This window comes from Vipera ursinii, assembly GCF_947247035.1.
Source record: "Vipera ursinii genome assembly, chromosome: 1".
Classification (NCBI taxonomy): Eukaryota; Metazoa; Chordata; class Lepidosauria; order Squamata; family Viperidae; genus Vipera; species Vipera ursinii.
In genome coordinates, this window is record NC_139512.1 from 308,535,832 (window position 1) to 308,556,414 (window position 20,583).

Genomic DNA, 20,583 nt, shown 5'->3' on the forward strand with positions numbered 1-20,583 from the left:
CTGCACAAGTCAATGGGTATTTTCCCTCAGTTGTTACTGGTAGCAGCTTGAGACCTACTTATTATTAACACTGGTCAGTGTGATGCACACATCCATCACCCATCATGATTTTAAATGTTTAGATACCATTAAAATTGATGAACCCCCCCCTCCTCGTACCATTTAATTTTGATATTTTCAAGCAGCTTACCGGATAAAAACCTTTTAATGTTCTATTTATTTATTTTAATAGTGTTGCTTGGGATGCCTGTATAATCAGATAAGGGTCATTAAATCACTTGTGATTAAATAGGATAATAATATTTGCTCACCCTATTAATATTAGAGCTTATGCTGACTGTATTTTTGAAATTTTAGATGAAGATATATATTTTTAATTACATGAAAAGGATGCATTATCTCATTGTGTGGATTATGCCCTTTACTTCATCTACCAGAATGTTTGCACATATTGGCCTTCAGATTTCCTCATGTTCTTACATGTTGACCTCGGGCATTTCTTTAGTCTCCCATCTGGCAACTGTTTTTTTTTTATCTTCCACATTATTTTAGCAGGTTTCCACTCTCGGACCATTCAACATTCTGTAAGACACTAAGAAATAAGTGTTGATATTCTTCATAGCTGTAACTGATGAAGAATATGTATGCTCCATTCACCAGCTGGCATTTTTCACTGACCTTTATCTTCCAACTGTTGGCAAAAGGTCCCACTACTGTATTTTCTCAGTCCTTAGAAGAAAAATTTGCAGAGTCACCTCACAGTATTTTCCTTCTCTCTTTAGGGCCAATCCAAGATATTCCATTGGAGCATCAGTTCTGCTGCAGACTCAGCTGGTCATTGTACTCTTTGCAAACTTTGAAGGTTGAACAAGGAGACACTAACATAAGGTTTTTCTTTCCCTGATCAACAAGATATGTCTGACATCTGTAACTGGACTGGATACTGAATCTTGTAGTATCCACAACTTTAGGCAATGGCCATCTTGCACCTTCTTGTTTTTATCATTGGAACCACAAGGAGGCAAACGATTGGCTGCCTGATTTAATAGCCAGCAGTGTCTTTTAATTTGTGTGCATCTACAACATTAGAGGAAGTGAAATTTGAGATTATTGACACTTTTCATGTGGGTTTTTAATGAATTGTAGTTTAGTGTAGATTTGATTGAATTGGGCAGTGTTACCTTTCTCTGGATGCAAGATATTGGGAGAATGGTAGTATACTTTTGGCTCATTCTAATGTACAGTTGATCTTGACAGGATTTCATTTGACCAACTTCCAAATGACTGAGTGATTTTGTTTTCTTTGCCCATCTCTGTTCCTTTTTAAAATGGTTTTTATATTGTTACATGTTTTTAAATATTTTAAACAATTTGTAAGCTGCCAGGTTGCTGGAAGTGAGTATATAAGGTTAATATATATACAAAAATGTGAAATCACAATTGCCAGGTTTTTAGCTGCCGTTGGCCTTCATACACATCAAGTACTTCCCTAGAATGAACCTAGGATGTTGTAATGTATCGGCAAGGTATATATGCAGATCCAAGCAATGTGGTCTTTTGAAACTGACGGATGGAAATTTTGTCAATGTGCAGATTTTATGATTAAGGTTTTGGGGTATGGCCTCCAGTGTGCCAATAACCATTGAGAAAATTAGGGCCAGTTTATTCCATAATATTTCAATTTTGATTTTCAGATATTGATATTTTGTGATCTTTTCCAATTCTTTGCCCACACCTTCTTTTCAACCCACACTGTGGTCTGGTGTTTTATGAACCAACACTTTTTCAGTTTGTATTCAGAAATCCTACAGTATTTTATGGTCATTTTCAGCTACTTTCCCAATTCATAAGAATGGGCTTTGATAGTATGATTTTCAAACATAGTATACTTTTGTTTTTCTGTGGGTTTTTTCTTTCTTTCCAATAATCATACTGTGATGGACTGTAGTCTGGATACCCAGACAATACAAAATAAAATAGACAAAAGGAAAAAAGAGGGCTCCATAATCACCATAATCAGAATAATCTCTATAATAAAAGAATAAATAGTTCTTCAATTCTTTCCTGCAGTACATAAAGATGGAATCATTTGTATCTCTAGTGAGAGATCATTCCAGAGTCAAACATTGTAACAGAATAGGTGTACTTCCTGGATCCCATGATATGATATTGACAGGGCTTGGAGTTTGTACACCCTATTACACCATACTGGATGAATGGAGACAATTGGAAATAGACCGTGCCTCAGACAGGTAAGGCCTATATTGTGAATTTAAAGATAATAATCAGAATTTTGAATTGCACCTGGAAGCCAAGTGGTAAACAATGCAGCTAGTTAGTGAAGCAGCAAGATGATATACATGTAATGTGTTGCCCCCATCACTAGCTGTCCTGCTGCATTTGGCAGCATCTGCAAGTTCCAGATGTTCTCCAAGGGCAATCCTGAATAGAGTCTACTATATTAATAAAGTATGTTGTAACTAGGGCATGAGTGACTATTTAGAAGGCTTTCCAATAGAGGAAAGGATTCACTTGATGTATTAGGTGTACCTATGCAAAGATAGAGTTTCTACCTGTTTTTGAGGAGAAACTGAAGAACAAGAAGTCCCTCAAATTGTGTACAAGTCTTGCAAATGGAAATAAAACACCATTGAAAGTCTGCAGTGGAATACTATTAGTTCTGAGGAGGGCCAAATAGACATAATCACTTGTTCTGGTCAGGATTTATCCTGAGTCTCCCCCCCCCCCCCCACATCCATACCCACACATGCTCAGGACTTTGGCTGCATTGCTTCACTGGCTAGATGTCAAGGTATACAATTGTGTGTTATCCATATATTGATGCCTGGTTTAGTACTGGTGAGAGCAGGTTTGGGTGGTGTCAATGTTTTATTGTGGTGGGAAGAGAAGCTAACTTTCCTAGATATGAGGCACTACAGAATCAGTAACAAAATAGGCCAAGGATTTTGATGTGCTACTTGGATACATTTAGGAATTAAATGAGATCCTTGGATCTGGTAGCAAAATTGAGGGTTCAGGGTGTTTTATTTGATTGGGAATTATGGGGACATAGTAACATTTTGGTGATGGATGGGCAGAGGGAAATAGGGTAGGAGGCAGGGATAAGCTTGGAGGAGGAAGGTATACTTGATATATTGTATTGATTATGTCTGCTATTTCCCAGTTCGCTGTCATTAGATTCTCAGTGTCCCTGGACTCAGGTTCTTGGTACTTAATGATTAGTTGATCTATAATAAAATACTCCTCATTCATGATGTTATCATGAATAAGAGGGCTGATCTGGAATGTATCAGGAGGACCTAAATAGGTTTGGGGTGTATTTGTGACTCCTCTCAGAAATGTATCCATTTGGGTTTCAGATGGCATCACTACACCTGGATAGGGGCAGACAAATAGAAATGGTCATTCAGAGACACTGTTCCCCAGATAATGTACAATACTCTGTTTTGAAGTTGTGCTGAAGGAATAGATTCTGCAACTACTGATCTGAACTGCTAGAAGATGCTGTGGCTAGGTTGGTAGTGGATTTTTCCAAACATATGGTTCTGGAAGATTTCAACCTGCCTGTCCTAGGCATACATTTTGCACCCAAGTAAAAAATGAAGACAGAAATATGAATGGATAAAATTTGCTGCAGCTGACTGAATTGTTTGAAAATATTGTTTCTTGTTATAATTGAATGTATTCATGTTTTCATGCTTCTCTAGAAAGAATAAATATTCATGGAACAAAAGTAAAAGTGAGTTTATTGATCAGTATGTATGAACAAAAATTACTCTGGATGGAAGAAAGAATATTGGATTGACTTATTGAAAACTCTGTCTTAATATGAAAATGACTCTTATGATGTTATCACCATTGATTGCTGTTAATGTAGCATCTTGGAAGACAGAAAGTTCTTTGGGATTGAAGGATTACCATTTGGTTCATCTCACTGTTGCTTAGTCATATGTCTTGAATAGTTGGTTAACAGTTTTGTAAGCTGCACTAGTTTTGTGATTTGACCTTGTCATTTAATGAGCTATAAATTATGCACTTAGGTTATTTAATGTTTGAAATTTGGTAGAGGAGTTCATGGGGAAATTGTTTACAGTTGCTACAAATTTCATCACATTCTAACACAGTCATAGGCACTTAAAAATCACAGTTACTAAGTTGTACCTTGAAATATATTATATGAATTTCTGTGAACTTGGACAGAGATTTCAGCTTTCATAAATTTGCTCCCAAATCTCATCCCATTTGTATGATTGCTATATTGGAATAAAATAGATTCTATCCATCTTTTTCTCCAATCTCATGCTGAATCTGTCTATTGAGTCAGACTGGTATATTTTTAGAGTTACCGGGGGTAAGATTTTTCTATTTTTTTCTTTAAGGTAAAACTGGTAGTCTTATCACATCACTTTTTGAAAATATCCCTATGAGGCTAACATTATGCTTGTATCTAGACTTAATTCTTAATATATAATTGTTAATTAGCTTTTTAATTAAGTCTGATTTGTTGAAGAAAATCATTTATAAGTGATTAATATTTTCTCCATCTTCTCTGCAAATAATGATCTGCTATACCAGTATGACTTTCTTGTACAAGCCACTAATCAGAATACAGTGTATTCTTTTATCCCAAGGAAAAGTCTTTCTAATATAGGTAAAGGTAAAGGTTCCCCCGCACATGCGTGCTAGTCGTTTCCGACTCTAGGGGCCGGTGCTCATCTCCGTTTCAAAGCCGAAGAGCCAGCGCTTGTCCGAGGACGTCTCCGTGGTCATGTGGCCGGCATGACTAGACGCCAAAGGCACACGGAGCGCTGTTACCTTCCCACCATAGTGTTCCCTATTTTTCTACTTGCATTTTTACGTGCTTTCGAACTGCTAGGTTGGCAGAAGCTGGGACGAGTAACAGGCGCTCACTCTGTTATGCGGCACTCGGGATTCGACCCGCCAAACTGCCGACGTTCTGATCGACAAGCTCAGTGTCCTAACCCACTGAGCCACCGCATCCCTCCTTTCTAATATAGCCACTCCATAATAAAATATTAGATTTAGTTGCAGTCCCAAATCATATTGGCAACTGGATTGTTGCACATTGTAAAGGGAAAGATGGGGGAACAATTAGAAAGTGCTTTATGTTGTTGAGATGTATTTAATAAAACACTTTTGTGATCAACAGGGGTAGTTTGTAGGACATATATGCTAGATTGCCAGGGAAAGCTGAACAGTTTAACCCAAAGAGAATGCAGTCTCTTTTCAAGCAAATTAGTGATAGTGCCAGTCCCCAAATTAGTCAAGGGTTTTTTTTTTTACTTTTCAAATAATCATTCCATCTAGATAGCTAGATAGCCAGACAAACTAAGTGTTGTAACTATAATATAAAACTGGATTAAGAGGTATCTATGAATCAATACCCAACTTTAAACCCATAGGTTTCAATTTTGAGTTGTTGGTTTCAAGCAAGCAAAATTAGCTGTCTTCAACAGATTAGGAGATATAGAGAGGCCAATGAAACACACACAAATTTGACTTGCGTGATAGACTAGGGAAAATCCAACTATTGTCCTACCAGTCTACTTTATGATTTAGTTACATGGAGATTTTTTTCACAATTTGTCCTACTGTAATGATGGAAAGAAATTCTGTACTTAATAGAAGAAGAGTTTCTTCAAAATCATGTAGCTTCAATAAAAGCTTCAGTTTGCTTCTTTAGTTACAAAGGAAATACTGGTGCTGAATGATGCTGTGTGTGCTGAACAGAATTTTCAGAGCTATTAAAAGGTTCTTAACAGATCCATTAAATATTTTCTGCTACTGCTACCTTCTGCTCTTTGTGAAATCTTTTCTTTAGTATTTAGCTCCTTAGTTTTACTGAATTTCCCTTTTAAACAAAATTATTATTTCTTTGTTGTCAGTATTCAGCTTCTTTTCCAACTATTTACAATGTACATACTTGGAAGGTTTATTTTTTAGCATCAGTGTTTCCAGAATTTTTATTGGATGATTCACTGAAATTAATCCAACATGTTCTACAAAGTAATTTTTTTAGGAATAAAATGACTTAACAAAGAAGAAATGCTGCTATAAGACTTGGGTTAGTAGCAAGGACAATATGAATGTTGAAGGTCACTGCTTCAGCATCTACAACAATCTATTCCTATATGTAAAATAGGGCAATAAACTCTGAATAGTAAGCACATTATTAGAATTTTGGAAAGAGCTAAAATTTGGTGAACAGAATACAAAACCAAATTGATGGATGGGAAGGATCAATTATGAATTGAGGTGTTCAGTTTTAATTCTAATATTAAAAAAGACAGTATTTCCAGAGGTCAATTATAAACTATGAACACCCTCTCATGTCAGAATTTTCAACAGAGACCATCAGTGCTGAGGAGAGACTGGAGTGGAAAAATGTAGTCAAAGGGAGCAGAAAGCTCTTATTCCCCCCACCACCTGCTCCAATTTCTCTCCCATCTTTCACTTTTGGTAATGTTTTGCAAATAACCTGCTCTGCCCAGGATGATCTTGGTTCTTAGGCTTTTCTCAGCAGCTTAGGACGAGATGGTCATTTGTCCAATGTACTGGTAGAATTGATTGTATTACTTGAAATTATCAGAGTCCCTTCACATCATTTTTTCAAGTATCTTTAGAAACAAGGATTCATGTTATACAATCATAGAGTTAAGCACATTTAGAGGTCATTTAGTCAATACCTGCTTAATGTATTACGGATTTTCTTAAATAAATCTAATGAAAGAGGGCTCCCGCTGTCATTTAGAAAATTTTTGTTGCCCTCAAGAAAATCAATTATGCTCGAGAACTTACACCAAGCAGAAAATGATGTTCGGCAAGAAAATTGCAACGTTTATTAGTTAACCTTTTAAAGAATACATCATACTGTGGATATAATTTATTAATTATGTCACTGAGCAATAATTTGGGAAATGTGAACGATCAGGAATATATGATTCTGTAGTTTCTAATGCAATCAAGACATCCATATGATTGGCTATTGAGAGGAAAATTTTGTGATGTAGTACATCAGGATGCTGACTGAGAGCAAAGGAATCTAGCCTATCCATAATGTCTAAGTAACTGACTAAGGAACTCCAATCCATAGAAGAAATTTATAAGAAAATGTAAATTGGTTTGGTTTGATCAGTCAGAGGCTTATGTAGACCAGCAGACTATCCCACAGATGCTAGCAGGAAATCCAGAGCAAGATACAAAAACTCTTAGACCCCTTAGCAGCTGTTGATCAGAAACATTTTGATTCTGAAATTAGAAAGAATATGTTAAAATAATAAACAATGACTTTACAATTAGAAAAGTCACTACAAATGCTATAAATGCAAACCAGTTGCTGAGCACCCAAAGTGCAGTCACATGACTATGAAGTGGGAGCAGCTGTTTGAATTTTAAATCTGGGTCTTAAATACCTCCAGAATACTCTGTTGTAACTTTGAATGTTTGCTAAGCAACTGGTCATAAGTTGAGGACTATCAGTAACCACTCCATAAACCTATCAGGGATGGACTTGATTGGTCCTAATAGCAAAATAGCAAAAACAAACAAAAAACCTCAGGCAAAATTTTAGTGTGCCAAGCAAATTCTTCATTATACTATGGTGTCTTGATTGTAGCAGTGCATGTCTAATCCATATATTGTAATGTGAAGAATCATCTCAAGCATGAATGCAATACTCCAAATATGTTCCTGAGTGTAGTAAAGTCTTTCTATAGATTGCCTAGGTTTATAGAGTCTTAGAAATGTCTTTATTGTTAGCAATACATCTTCAGAAGAAACATTTGGCCAAAAAGTTCAACTTCTAATCTTATTGGTTGTCTCCTTGAGTTAACTTAAAATTTGCTTGGATGTGGTTTTGTTTTAGCACTCTAGTCATCTAATTCTTCACTCTAAACTCAAGGCTGTTTTCCAGATCAGACACTGCAGGAAAATAAATAAATAAATGAAGTTGGTTTTTTTACATGTGGGTATTCATTTATATCGAGCCTCTTTTACTATTTGAATGCCCATTTCCTCAACTAGAAATGTATTTTAATAACTTGTGTGCTTACCCTAAATTAAGGTAATTATAAATAGCAAAAAAAACCCACACACCAAAAAACAAAACAAAACAAAAAATCCCCATACAAAACAGCCCACTAGAACATTCCATGGAAATTGTTTGAAAATTTTATCACCATCCATATGAATGCCAGTGATTATTCTTGCATTGTACCAAATTATTGGTACTGCCTGCGAATTGATGGCTTTGATGATGTTTCCATCATTCTGTTATTTTTATTTCAACATTAGAGTTTTCCTTCCTTAGAGGAGAGAGAAGCCATTGTGGAATGCCTTGAGTTGGTCCTGACAATTCCCATTATTCATATTCATATTATTCTAGAATTTGAGAGACAAGAAAATTTCAAATATCACGAATACATTTGCAAATCATGAATAATAATTATTTATTTCACTGCCACAGAACAAAATATTGAGAATTTCCCTTTCTTCTGGGAAGGAAGCTTTGCTTTTCCAGTTTAACAGTTCACTTATTCTGAAGCAAGACATATGACATGAGAATCTGAAAACCCTGAGGGCAAGAAGGGAGCATAAGAGTCTATACAGTATTAGTTGTGCATGTCCTGCCCATGACTTTATTAAATATTGTACTCTTTGATTCTGGCAGAGTTTGCCATTGTTTTGTTTCTCCTTCCTTCCTTCCGTCCCATCTATCTATGAAAGTGGATAGAAAAATTTGAAATACAGCCCCAAATAGCCCAGGATTAGATTGAAGTTGCTACCTTCAAATGGCAGCTGCCCTGGTGACTTCAGCCGTTTTCCCCTGCTGTTAAAGAGCCAGAAATAAGCAGACAGTTCTCTGGCATCCGACTTAAAGTGCTTACAGCCTGACCTTCACCTGTACACAAGTGTTGCTTCTACTATGTCCTATCAAGCCAGCTGAAAGGAATTACTGGAGTTGCCAGGTAACCAAACCTAGCCCTCTTGACATATGAGCCAGTTATTAACCTGAACATTTGAGTAGTCTGGCTCCTCAGTTAAATAACAAGTAAAAGGTACTTATCATTTACAGTGATGTGGCATTAGCTTTACCTGTATATCAGACATAGGCTCTATCTTCAATGTCAGAAAAGAGCAGAGTTTTAGTAGGAAGACAGTCAAACAGGACAGATGGTGATACGGTTTAATCAGCTTTGCTGAAGGCTAAAAGGAGCTGCGTGAAATGGACAATTGGGGTAAGACACAAAATGCTTTGCAAATTTAAAGTTGTATGTTTCTACCTTTAACTTTTTGAGTTTCTTTTTAAAATGGATTAGGTACACATTTATAAATAGATTGCTAGCTGCTTTGCTTGTCGCGGCATAAATCCAATTATTAAATATTGTATGGCTGAAGTGTCTGCATATTTCAGATACAGAACTGATAAAGTTGTGAAGTAACTGAGTGGGTTTTAGTGGCTCTACAGCTGGAATCAGAAGAGTTTTTAATGTACAGCAGAATGTGAAGTTGTTTCAGATATTCATGGAAAATTTCAATTTAAAAATATTCTATCATCTCTCTTAAAACAATCCTGCTGTACTGGTAAATAAGGAAGTTGCATGCTATCTGTTTGTCTTAGACAGTCATGCCACCTCATTTACATGGTGCTATTACCATACAGTATAAGTCAAAAGATATACTATTGTAGTGAATATGTCAAGATTTGCAAGTGACTTTTCATTTTCAATTGGTTTTCCCTCCCTGACAGATCTAGGTCAGTCTGGCCTGAATTGTATGTATATCTGTTTATGGTATAAAGCACCAATTCCCTTTAAATATTTTTGTATTATTTCTAGGTATTACCGTTCTCCAAGTATATGTCACTCGACTTAAGAAACTCAAACACTGTCAGGATTTCAAATTAAGGAGAAGTGCTGCATCATCTCTCAACTAGCTGCCCAAGGGCATTTCTACTGATTCAGTCGTCATTATTTATTTAGGGTGCCTTATCAAGAAGCAGCCTGCCTATAAACATGATTTGCCTGGTTCTGCACTGTGGTTTCCTGCTTCATGCCATTGAAACATCCATCACTGTTTATTATATAACCTCAGCTCTCGCCAGTTCACAGGGACATTTCCCAAGTCTTGAAAATGTGGGTGCTTTCAAGAACATTTCCACTGTGCCAACCCAAGCTACCTGTGGACTGCCAGAAAGGAGTACTTTTTGTCAAAGTTCAGCTGTTGTTGAAAGTATTAACTTCTGTATTCGGCAATTTTGCATTCAGAAATGTCCGTATAGATCATCTCCTGCTTCCTATGCTGCCATTCTCTCAGAAGGCCTGGGCGATGTTATCCAGCAAGATCAAAATGATGTGCCTCCTGGATCTTTTAGCAACACAAGTATTATTTTTCATGGTGAAAAGGATTCTTTTTCCACTCCTCATCCTCGGAAGCTTGCTATTTCATTTACTTTAACTGTATGGTTGAAACCTGAGAAAGAAGGTGTAATGTAAGTAGCTGACAGATGGTTACTCAACCAGTAAAATCAAACATGATAATGGACAGAATTTCTTTTTGGGGGTGGGCGGTCACACAAAGCAAATGGCACTCTAATGTTATAACTCTGATTTTATGTAAACTTAGAAATACTTCTTGACTGTTTCACTTTAGGCAACATTTGTGGATTACCTATTGGATTGCACGACATGCCTGCTATTCTTTCTCTTGCTAATTATCAAACTTCATTTGTGAATTACTGTTATCATTTCTATTTTAAATAGGTATGGTGTTGAATAAAAGAGAACTAGTTAGACAATAGGTAGCCATGGAAGCTCATTTGTAGTAGCTTAATCCAGATGACGCTTCAGTCAAAATTACTTTTTGGTGATTTGAGCAGCTGATTACATTTCCTAGAAGTATTTGGGGACCATGGTCTCCCCCCCTCTTCCATGCTGTTTATGGCTGCTGCATTCACTGTGGCAGGTGGAAATGGCTATTGTAGTGGATGGGAACTTTTTCTATGAGCAGATAGGGAATAGATATAATTTGGCTATGGAAATCCTTGGCCTACCAAAATAGTAGCCAGCTAAATGGAATATAGATTTGAGATCAATATTCTCAGTTGTGTACAATAACCACCTTGGACTAATTATTTTGAGCTTTTGCTTTCTGCATTATTTAGTGTTGTTACAATCTAGTGTTGTTATAATCTAAGAATATGGTGTTCTTTATCATCCATTTATTCATTACATAAAATAGGCACTGTCACATCTATTTCCTGTTGAGAAGTTTGATCAGTAATCACCATCTTGTGTCCTGTTTTGGAATGTGGATATGAAGGAACATTGTGTGCAACATGGACTGGGTGGAATGGGCAGGCAGCTTTATGGTGACTAAGTCCAGAAGTTGATCTCTAGTAATATGGGACATGATAAAATCAGATTTGGGATGTCTCATGCATTTTGGTGTCAGAGCAGTAATAGATTAACATAATTATCTTTGTATGGGTTGCTTCCTTCTAGAGAACTAGAAATAGCATTATACTTACTATCCATTCCCTGACAGTATAGATGAGGTAATGTTTTAACTGTTGCTCTGTGCTCATGGACAGTAGAAAGATTAGATACTCACTTTGTCTCACCCACAGAGGCCTATGTGTTTCAGTTTGCATGCTTATATTCCTCCTACCTGCGTGCATTTTACAAGGAAGGACAGTTTTTGATTAAAGCCAGCTTTTAGAGTGAATATCCAGAGATAGATTTAGGAAAAAACTTAGCTTATTTCTCCATTGATTCATAAATCCTTTTGTTGATTAAGTAGTTGTTGGTTCTTTATAGATCCTTAGAGCATCAAACATTCAAAAAGTGATGCAGAAAGAACGTTTTTGAAGTTTAATATTAATTCTCTGTGGAGGCCATTGACAAACATGAGTTTCACTCAGTGTTTGACCACAAGGACTACTTCAGTTCTCTTATGTGGTGAGTGTATCTTCTGTAAAATGCAACTGGGACTAAAGCAAATGCTCTGGGCCTTTTCCTTGTAGAAAGGAAAGATTTGTCAAATATGACAAAATGGAAGTAATGATTGTCTCCAAAATTAGATTAGCTTAGATTAGATTTATTGAATTTATATGCCGCCCTTCTCCCTAAGGACTCAGGGCGGCTCATAACAAAAAATTTAAGAAACATGGAATACAAACTTTAAAAAAGAATTAAACAGTAAATGTAATAGATACATGACAATTTAACTCAATAAAAGCCAAATTTAAAAAACATAGTCAGTCCAGACCCGCTTGTTGGAATAACCAAGTCTTCAGGTCACGGCGGAAAGACCGAAGGTCAGGGGCCGTCCACAGCTCCGGAGGCAGTTCATTCCAGAGGGTCGGCATGCCCACAAAGAAGGCTCTCCCCCTGAGGGTTGCCAGACAGCATTGCCTGGCCGATGGCACCCTGAGGAGGCTGACTCTGTGGGAGCGAACCGGGTAATGGGAGGTTGATAATGGTAGCAGGTGGTCTCGCAAGTACTCCAGGCCTAAACCATGTAGGGCTTTAAAGGTTATTACCAGCACCTTGAATCGTACCCAGAGGGTAACCGGAAGCCAATGCAGCTCATGGAGGAGTGGTGTAACATGGGAGTATCTCAATACTCCCATAAGCACCCGCACGGCTGCATTTTGCACCAGCTGAAGCCTCCGGGTACACTTCAAGGACAGCTCCATGTAAAGAGCATTGCAGTAATCCAGGCGAGAAGTGACAAGGGCATGGGTAACCATGCATAGGGCATCTTGGTCCAGAAAGGGGCGCAACTGGCACACTAGGCAAACCTGTGCAAAGGCCCCCCTGGTCACGGCCGTTAGATGATCTTCCAAATTAAGCCGTGAATCCAGGAGGACACGCAAGTTGCGTGCCCTTTCTGAGGGGGGCAGTGCCTCCCCCCCATTAAAAGAGATGGAACTTGTTGAACCATATGAGATGCCGGTCGTCATATTTCCTCATTCCTATTTCAATGCCTTCACCACTAGACTAAACTATTTGTCTGTGTTTACAGGATAATTGTTTGTCACCATGGAAAACAGGTATAGATTGGAATATAACATTTCACTCTTTATTAGCTCAGTATTTGACCTTGATTTGCTTCAAAAGAGCCTTGACATTGCTGAAGCAATGCACTCTTGATAGCAATATTCACAAGACTTTTCTCCATTTTGTATAGTGCATGTTTGGAAGCTATCTCTCCCATGCCACTTATCTAGCCAATACCATATATGTAATTCATTAGAGAATCCTTACACTCCTTACATTATGATGTTCTTCTGTCTTTGTTACTAGAGAGAAGGTTTAATAATAATCCCAGTCTCAGAGATGTTTTTAGGCGACCCTTTCTACTTGAGTTAGTGTTCCTTATTAGCAAACACAGTATAGCAAATGAAGAAAATATTTTTCTTTTCTTAGTCAACAATCACCCTAATTTTCAGAAGGGTTGCCCAGTCCTGCTCTATCATTATTGCCATTTAATGTTCACATTCTTTTATAAAGTTGTTTAATAATTTCATATCTTTTCATGTATTTTTTGGTCTACAAGTGACTGAAAAGCATAAACATGCTATTTTGTTACCCTCTTGTTGATCGTAAACCAAGTAAATTCTATAATGATCTGTGTAGAAGTGCCCTATAAATGGGGAGAGGGGGGATGTGTGAATGGAAGACTGCAGCAGAAATGAGAGTGAAGAATCTGTGCAGCTGTTCCTGGGGTCCACATTGAGTGGACACCTAATGTGTTTTGAGTCTTCAGAGCCATGGCTATGCTTAAAAGATTTAATTGGGTGCAAACTGAATTGTGTATGAATGTTTTTAAGGTCTTTAGGTATCAAATAATAAGGTGTTTTTTAAATTATTTGCTGATTGTTGAAGAGTTATACGACAAGAAGTATTTTATCCTGTAGCTAGTTAGTGAGAGGGAGACATTGGTAATAAATTCTGTAACATCCAGCTTGAATGGCCCCATTTCTTAATATTTCTTAACATAACCATGATTTCTCAACCTAATCAAGTTATATAATAGGGGATACAACTGGAAAACAAATTCTATGTATAGCCTTTGAACAAATGGAGAGGTGTGCATCCAATAGATAAATAACAACATTTAATATTTTAATTTGAAACTTGTATTTAAGTAAAAGGTTGAATTTTCATAAATTGGCACTACATTAGTACAGAGGTTAAGGCTACTTAAGTTACATTATGTTAACTATTAGTTGCAATCCTATATTCAAAGTTTATTATCAAATTTCAGGTATGCATGACAAGTTTGATAGCTAAAATAGATGGAATCTAGGTGAGGCATATATTTAATACTGCTTTACTCTCAGTGTCCTCTGTCAGGAAATGCTTTTTATTGCTATTGTAAATTTTATTGTTTTTATTTGTAATTAATAATGTCAACAGCAGTAATACTTGTTTCAAATATCTCTTTAAGAGAGTTTGTGTTTTGGGGAGATGTGTATTTACCAAGTCCCTTACTTACCATAGAATTCAATGATTCAACAACCCAATGATTAGCAAAGAGACTGCATTTCCTAGGCAGTTGTTAATTTTCTACATCTTTCATATGAAACACTTATTTACATTTTTGATGTATTGATGTTCTGATCTTAAAGCAATATAGAAACAGAGAAATGAATGATGTATTTAAAGTAATTAACCACATAAAAGATGGGAATAGTCCTGCTGGCCCTTAGAGAGGCAGTAGTGCGCTCTCTTCTCAAGGACCCATTACTTGATCAAGCAGTCTGGACAATTCTCATCTAGTCTTCAAACTTCTCATTTTGGGGAAGGTTGTGGACAATGTGGTGGTCAAACTGCACCTTCAGAGGGCTATGGATTAACAAATTATATGGATCCTTTTCAGTTAGGTTTCAGACTCGGACATGTGATCAGGATGGTACTGATTTGGTGAAAGTGGGATGAGTGTGCATCCACCTTTATTCTTCTTGACCTCTCAATAGCTTTTAATACTACCAATCTTTTGGACTGACTCTGGAAGTTAGCCTAGGTGGAGCTATGTTGTGCTGCTTCTCTTCCTTCCATTAGGGCTGGTTCCAATCAGTGTTGATGGGGAAAAGATTTAGATCATAGCCTCTAAATTTGGGGTGACACAAGGCTTGATTTATGTTCTTATGACCTTAAATCTGGACTACTTTAATGCGCTGTATGAGGGTCTGTCCTTGAAGAGTATTCAACAGCTTCAACTGATGCAGAATGCAGTAGCAGGGGTAGTAAATGGCATATGTGACAACATACTATATGAGTTGTATTGGTTACCATGTGCTTCTGAATGAAATTCAAGGTGATGGTTGCCATATTTCAAGCCTTTCCATGACTTGGGACCTGAGAACTTAAGGATCCATCTTGTCCCTTAAATTGTTTCTACCTGTCTGATCCAGTCCAGCAGGACTGGCATGCTCCAGGTCCTGCAGGCTAAGAAATGTTGGCCAAAGGGTCAGAAGACATTTTTTTTCTATGATAGTGCTAGAACATTGCCCCATGCTGGTCTTTTGTAAGGCCCCAAAGACCTAGTTTTGTGTCCAGACTTGTAGCCCCACATGTGTAAAGGCATCCATCTCCTGGTTGTGTTAGTTACTGATGTATATCTCTTGGCTATGTATTTTAATGTTTGTGAATGTCATGTCATTGTTTTTATTTTTAAGATTGTTCCATACCCAGAGTAATTTGCTGAGATGGGAGAATGGGAAGAATGAAAAGACAGATGGACAAAAGGAAGGAAGGAAGGAAGGAAGGAAGGAAGGAAGGAAGGAAGGAAGGAAGGAAGGAAGGAAGGAAGGAAAAATAATTCAGTGGTCCATGGAAAGCATTTGATTTATGTAGGGTCCTGCTATGTGTATAGACAAAGCTTTCATGAAAATAATTGCACTATTGAAGGGCTTCTCCTTGTTCTAGTGAAGCCTCCACTACTATTGCCTTCTGTCATAAGTGTTCCACAAGTGTTAAGAATTAAAATGGAATTATGGATGGCCAGAGTGAAAAGAATCAATCAATGCAGTTTCTGCCTTCATCAACATAAAAATGACTGGGCTTGGATAGGACAGAGACATTCTAGTAGACCTAGTTATTAATTTTAGAATTTCTAACTATAAAATATGCATGGATATATTCATATAATTGGCAGGTGCCAAGCTGGATTTGAATGAGAATTAATGCTTAGTACAGTAATTGAACAGGATGGATTTTTTTTTATTTTTTTTTTAAAAAGCAAACTAGGGTAATAATGCATGTCTTAATATGGCTAGATCTTCCCTTCCTATCATACTTTGATACGAAGTCATATTTTTCTTAAAAGGTTTACAGTCATTGTATAATTATGTTTTGTCAAGATTGACATACTTTCACCAGATGGGAAATTAGTTATAAATCACATATTTGTGAAAACTTTATGGATTTTAAAGTATTATACATCAGGGTCACATCCTTTGTTAAAGGTAGGACACTTGTTGGGGTCCACATATGGAGATATTTGTTTTTAGATAAGCAAAATTAATAAACTTTGGATTATCCAATTATTGTTTATCCAGGAACTGAATAAATCCAGTTCCTAAATATTTTCCTTCTTGGCTGTGCCTTGACAAATATTTGATATTGAAAAACCAACATGTTTACAAGCAGGCAGAATCAGCAGTATGTTAAGAAATGCATTTTTAGCAACATTGCAGATTGCATAGTTCACTTAAAATTCTGTTGACAAATAATTGATGGGATCAGAATCATTACTGAAAGAGAATAATGGTCAAACTTCATTTATCTTGTCTGATTAAAAGTGAGTTAGTGACAAGCCAGTCTGTGGGCAAGAATCGTGACTATTTTTAACTGAAAAGAGTAGCATAGGACTGCAGTGGGAAAACAAGTAGTTCTCTCTGAAATGGTATGCCCTATAACCTTGAACTAATGCAAAAATAATTTTAGAAAAGTTGGAACATTTTATGAATAAATGTTTTATTGTGTGCTGACATGGCATTGCAATATAATACAACACTCAGTTGCAAAGATTCTCCCCTGTTTTGTTTTTTCCTACAAGGGAGAATATCTTCCATGGAAGATTGGCTCAGTGTCTGGAAGAGAACTTGAGGGCACTTAAACTTATACACTGCTTCACAGTGGTTTACAGCCCTCTCTAAGCAGTTTATAGAGTCTGCATATTGCCCAGATATTATGCTTCTGCTGACTGAATGATTAGCATTATCTTTTTTTTAGCACATGTGATATGTGATATCCTGAAACATCTAGATCCTGTTTATATGGGGATGCTCATTATTAATTTTTTTGGTACCTCGGCCTTATATTTATAAAGATCTGTGTTGAAAATAGCGTCTTATTAGTTTTGACCCATTGAAACGATTTTTGTCTTTTGTTTATTGGTGCCCACCCCTTGCAAATCCAGGTTATTTATATAAATTTGATGAGGAGAAAGAGCCCCAAAGAGAGGGCTTAAAAGACTCCGGTAGAAACCTTCCATGCTAACTTATTTGACTTTAATTCTATTAAACTTAATTCCTGTTTTATAAATACCTGGTTACTCACACCCACATCACAACCTGCCCCCCCCGCCCCCCATTTCTCTAGTGATCCCACTGTTCTTCCAGAAGTTCACCCTTGGTGTTGTTTTCTTTATTGTTTCCAAAGGTGTATGGTGGAGAAAATTGTTCATGGGCAGACTGTGTTCAAGCTTACAGTTTCTGAGAAAGAGACAGTGTTTTATTATCGCACTATAAATGGGCTGCAGCTACCGATAAAAGTAATGACACTGGGGAGAATTCTGGTGAAGAAATGGAATCATCTTAGCGTGCAGGTGAGTAAAATAAATAAATAACCTTTAGCATCAGTATTAAACTCTTGTGTTATATGAGAGGGGCACCTCTGAACAAATGTTAAAATGGTAGAATTTAACTTAAAATATTATGATAAAGCGGGGAACAAAGGATGATACATTTCTTTATTTCAAACTGCGCTCCTAACAGGGGTTTAACAATGACCAGTGTTCATTCCTGCATATAATATCCATCACGGGATTGTAAAGCAAGCAAGCATAGCAGTAAAATAGGTATTGAAATATTTCACAAGATACTTACCTGTGCTGAACATAGCATTTGCCTTATAAAAAAAAAGGTTCTAGGTTGAATGAAAAGATATAAAGTTTCTGGATTAAATACCTAACAAGTATGAGATCAGTACTATCGTGTGTAATGGAACTGATTCGCTAATCCACCACTCGAAGATGCTATATGCATTTACAGCATATACCTAAATTTCAGTACTTTTCAGATTCCATATGTCACTTCTTAGGGGGGGGGAAGGCTTGTGTACAGAATGTTGTGCATCCTAGGCAGCTTTTAGGTGTTCAAAATAATGAAACTGTTCCACTGGCCGAAGGACACAGCTACATGTAACTCATAATCAATCATTAGTGTCATACTCAGTGAGTTAGTATCTCCTTTGGGGCTGACATAATAGCACATAAAATTGAAAGCTGACCTCTGTACTGGTACTATGAGCAAATGCCATGAAGTAGTAGTATTCAGCAGCTCCACTGTGAACCTAGAGGGTCTAAAATTAGCATAAGGGTTTAGATATAAAGGTTCTACAGAATTTATTAACTAGACCTGAGGTAAAAGCTGAAGTAAGAGAGGATAGGTAGAACATACTGTGCAAGGAATATGGGATTATAATGATACAGAAGGGCCATGTAGTGCTTCAGTCTGTCTTCCAAAAAGATGCTTCAGAACAAATGTTGCACCCATATGTATCTCTTTAAAGCAGCTTTATCAATTCAGCTGTTTTAAAGAGTTGCAGAAAAGTTCCTATGTTCTCCAAAGCACTTATTTGGAGTCTAAAAACCTAAAGTGTTACATAGTCCTACTGTACAGTATTAGAAGTGGCTATCATGTAAAATTAGATTATTTTGCCGTTTTCCTAATGTTTGTTTATATATTTCCTTCTATAAATGAAGAAATCTTGAACTTTGAAGAGTCTTAAGAGATGTACGTTGTCATTTGCACTTCTACCAAAACTAGAGTGAAATGGGTCATCTATAGAACTGCCATTTGGGAATCTTTTACTACATATTCAGTATCACTAATTATTTAATAATATCCATATTAGCTCAATCAGATTTGCATAACTTTGCCACGCTTTGGCAGTACACACATTAAAAGCCTTAGAAAGGGAGTTGAAATACAAAATGTAAAGGGTAACTGGATTTGAATTACTCCTTTGGGAGCAAAATGCTCTTAGAATGCCTATTGAAATCAGTATTATCATTTCAATACATGTCAGATGTGAGCCTTTTTTATTTTAGCCAATATTTCTTTATAAATCTTTAAATCTTCCAGTTATTTCAAGAAAAGGGTAAAGTACTTATGATTTAATGAGACCACTTTACATCATAGCTGTTTGACTATCAAGAGAAAACTTGTCCTTTCCAATTTGTAAAATCTTCTTTTTCCTGCTTCTCTGGAATGTTTTGGAGAGTCTATATTTTATGCTTAATGACAAGTGCATGACAATTTCAAGTATACAGAACAAAACATTTACTTCTTCATTACAAGTGTGCATAGAAAAGCAAAAACTACAGTCTCAGGCTCATAGCCTGCCATCAAGGATTTCTGTATTACTGCATTTTTATCAAAGACTCCTCAGCAAACTTTGTGGCATTGTGATAGGAAGATCTGTCCTTCCATAGATTGTGAACTATTTTGAAAATAGAAAGCAAAGAGTAACTATAAATGAACAGGATTATCAATGGAGAAAACTAAGAAGCTAAAGAATCTGTGTTAGAATCAGTGTTTTTAATTTGTTTTAAAATATTTTGATAATCAATGAAATAGTCAAGTCTGGAGATAGTATAAAATATTCATGGTGGGAAGAATTAAAAATAACTGCTCAACTCAACATAATTTATTTCTGATTATATATTCATAGTGTGTCTCTTCTCTTCTCCCCTCCCCTCCCCTCCCCTCCCTCCCTCCCCCCTCCCCTCCCCTCCTCTCAAGGCCCCACATAATCAGACACAATTTTAGTACTGTTGTTATGATAGCTATTAAGTGAATCACCATGATCATTAAGTGAACCACCTACTTGTAAGTATGAACCCATCTTATCCAATGGGCATTTTGGGGCGTTTTCCAACAAAAACATTGCCAAACGTGATCATGTGACCACAGGACAGCAGTTGTAAAGCATGTGAAATGTGAAAACGTGACCACAGGGATGGTGCTGCAGTTATAACTTTGAGGACAGGCAGGGCTTTTTTTCTCAAAGAACGCTCAGAACGGAGTTCCGGCACCTTTTTTGGATTGAACCTTGTAGGGTAGGCAAGGCGGGTTGTATGATGTGTGAGTTCCGGCACCTTTAGGACAGGTCATAAGTAAATTTTTGTAAGTCCATCTCAACTTTGAACAGTTGTTAAGTGACATAAGACAAGGACTACATGTTTGCTATTCATTTGCTTAATGGATGCAGGTGGCTGACAAATAGCAAAAGAATTAAAATATAA

General features: G+C 36.8%; 1 protein-coding gene across 1 annotated transcript in view; it reads left to right on the plus strand.

Annotated features, from left to right (window-relative positions):
* Positions 1–10,055: 10,055 nt before the first annotated feature.
* The window catches only part of USH2A (usherin), a gene marked incomplete at both ends in the record, with an annotated part of 509,528 nt that continues 499,000 nt past the window's right edge, over positions 10,056–20,583 (plus strand). The window contains 2 exons of the mRNA XM_083377756.1: positions 10,056–10,531; positions 17,715–17,880. Of these exons, the coding sequence (XP_083233882.1) occupies positions 10,056–10,531; positions 17,715–17,880 (642 nt within the window). The remainder of the gene's footprint in view (positions 10,532–17,714; positions 17,881–20,583) is intronic.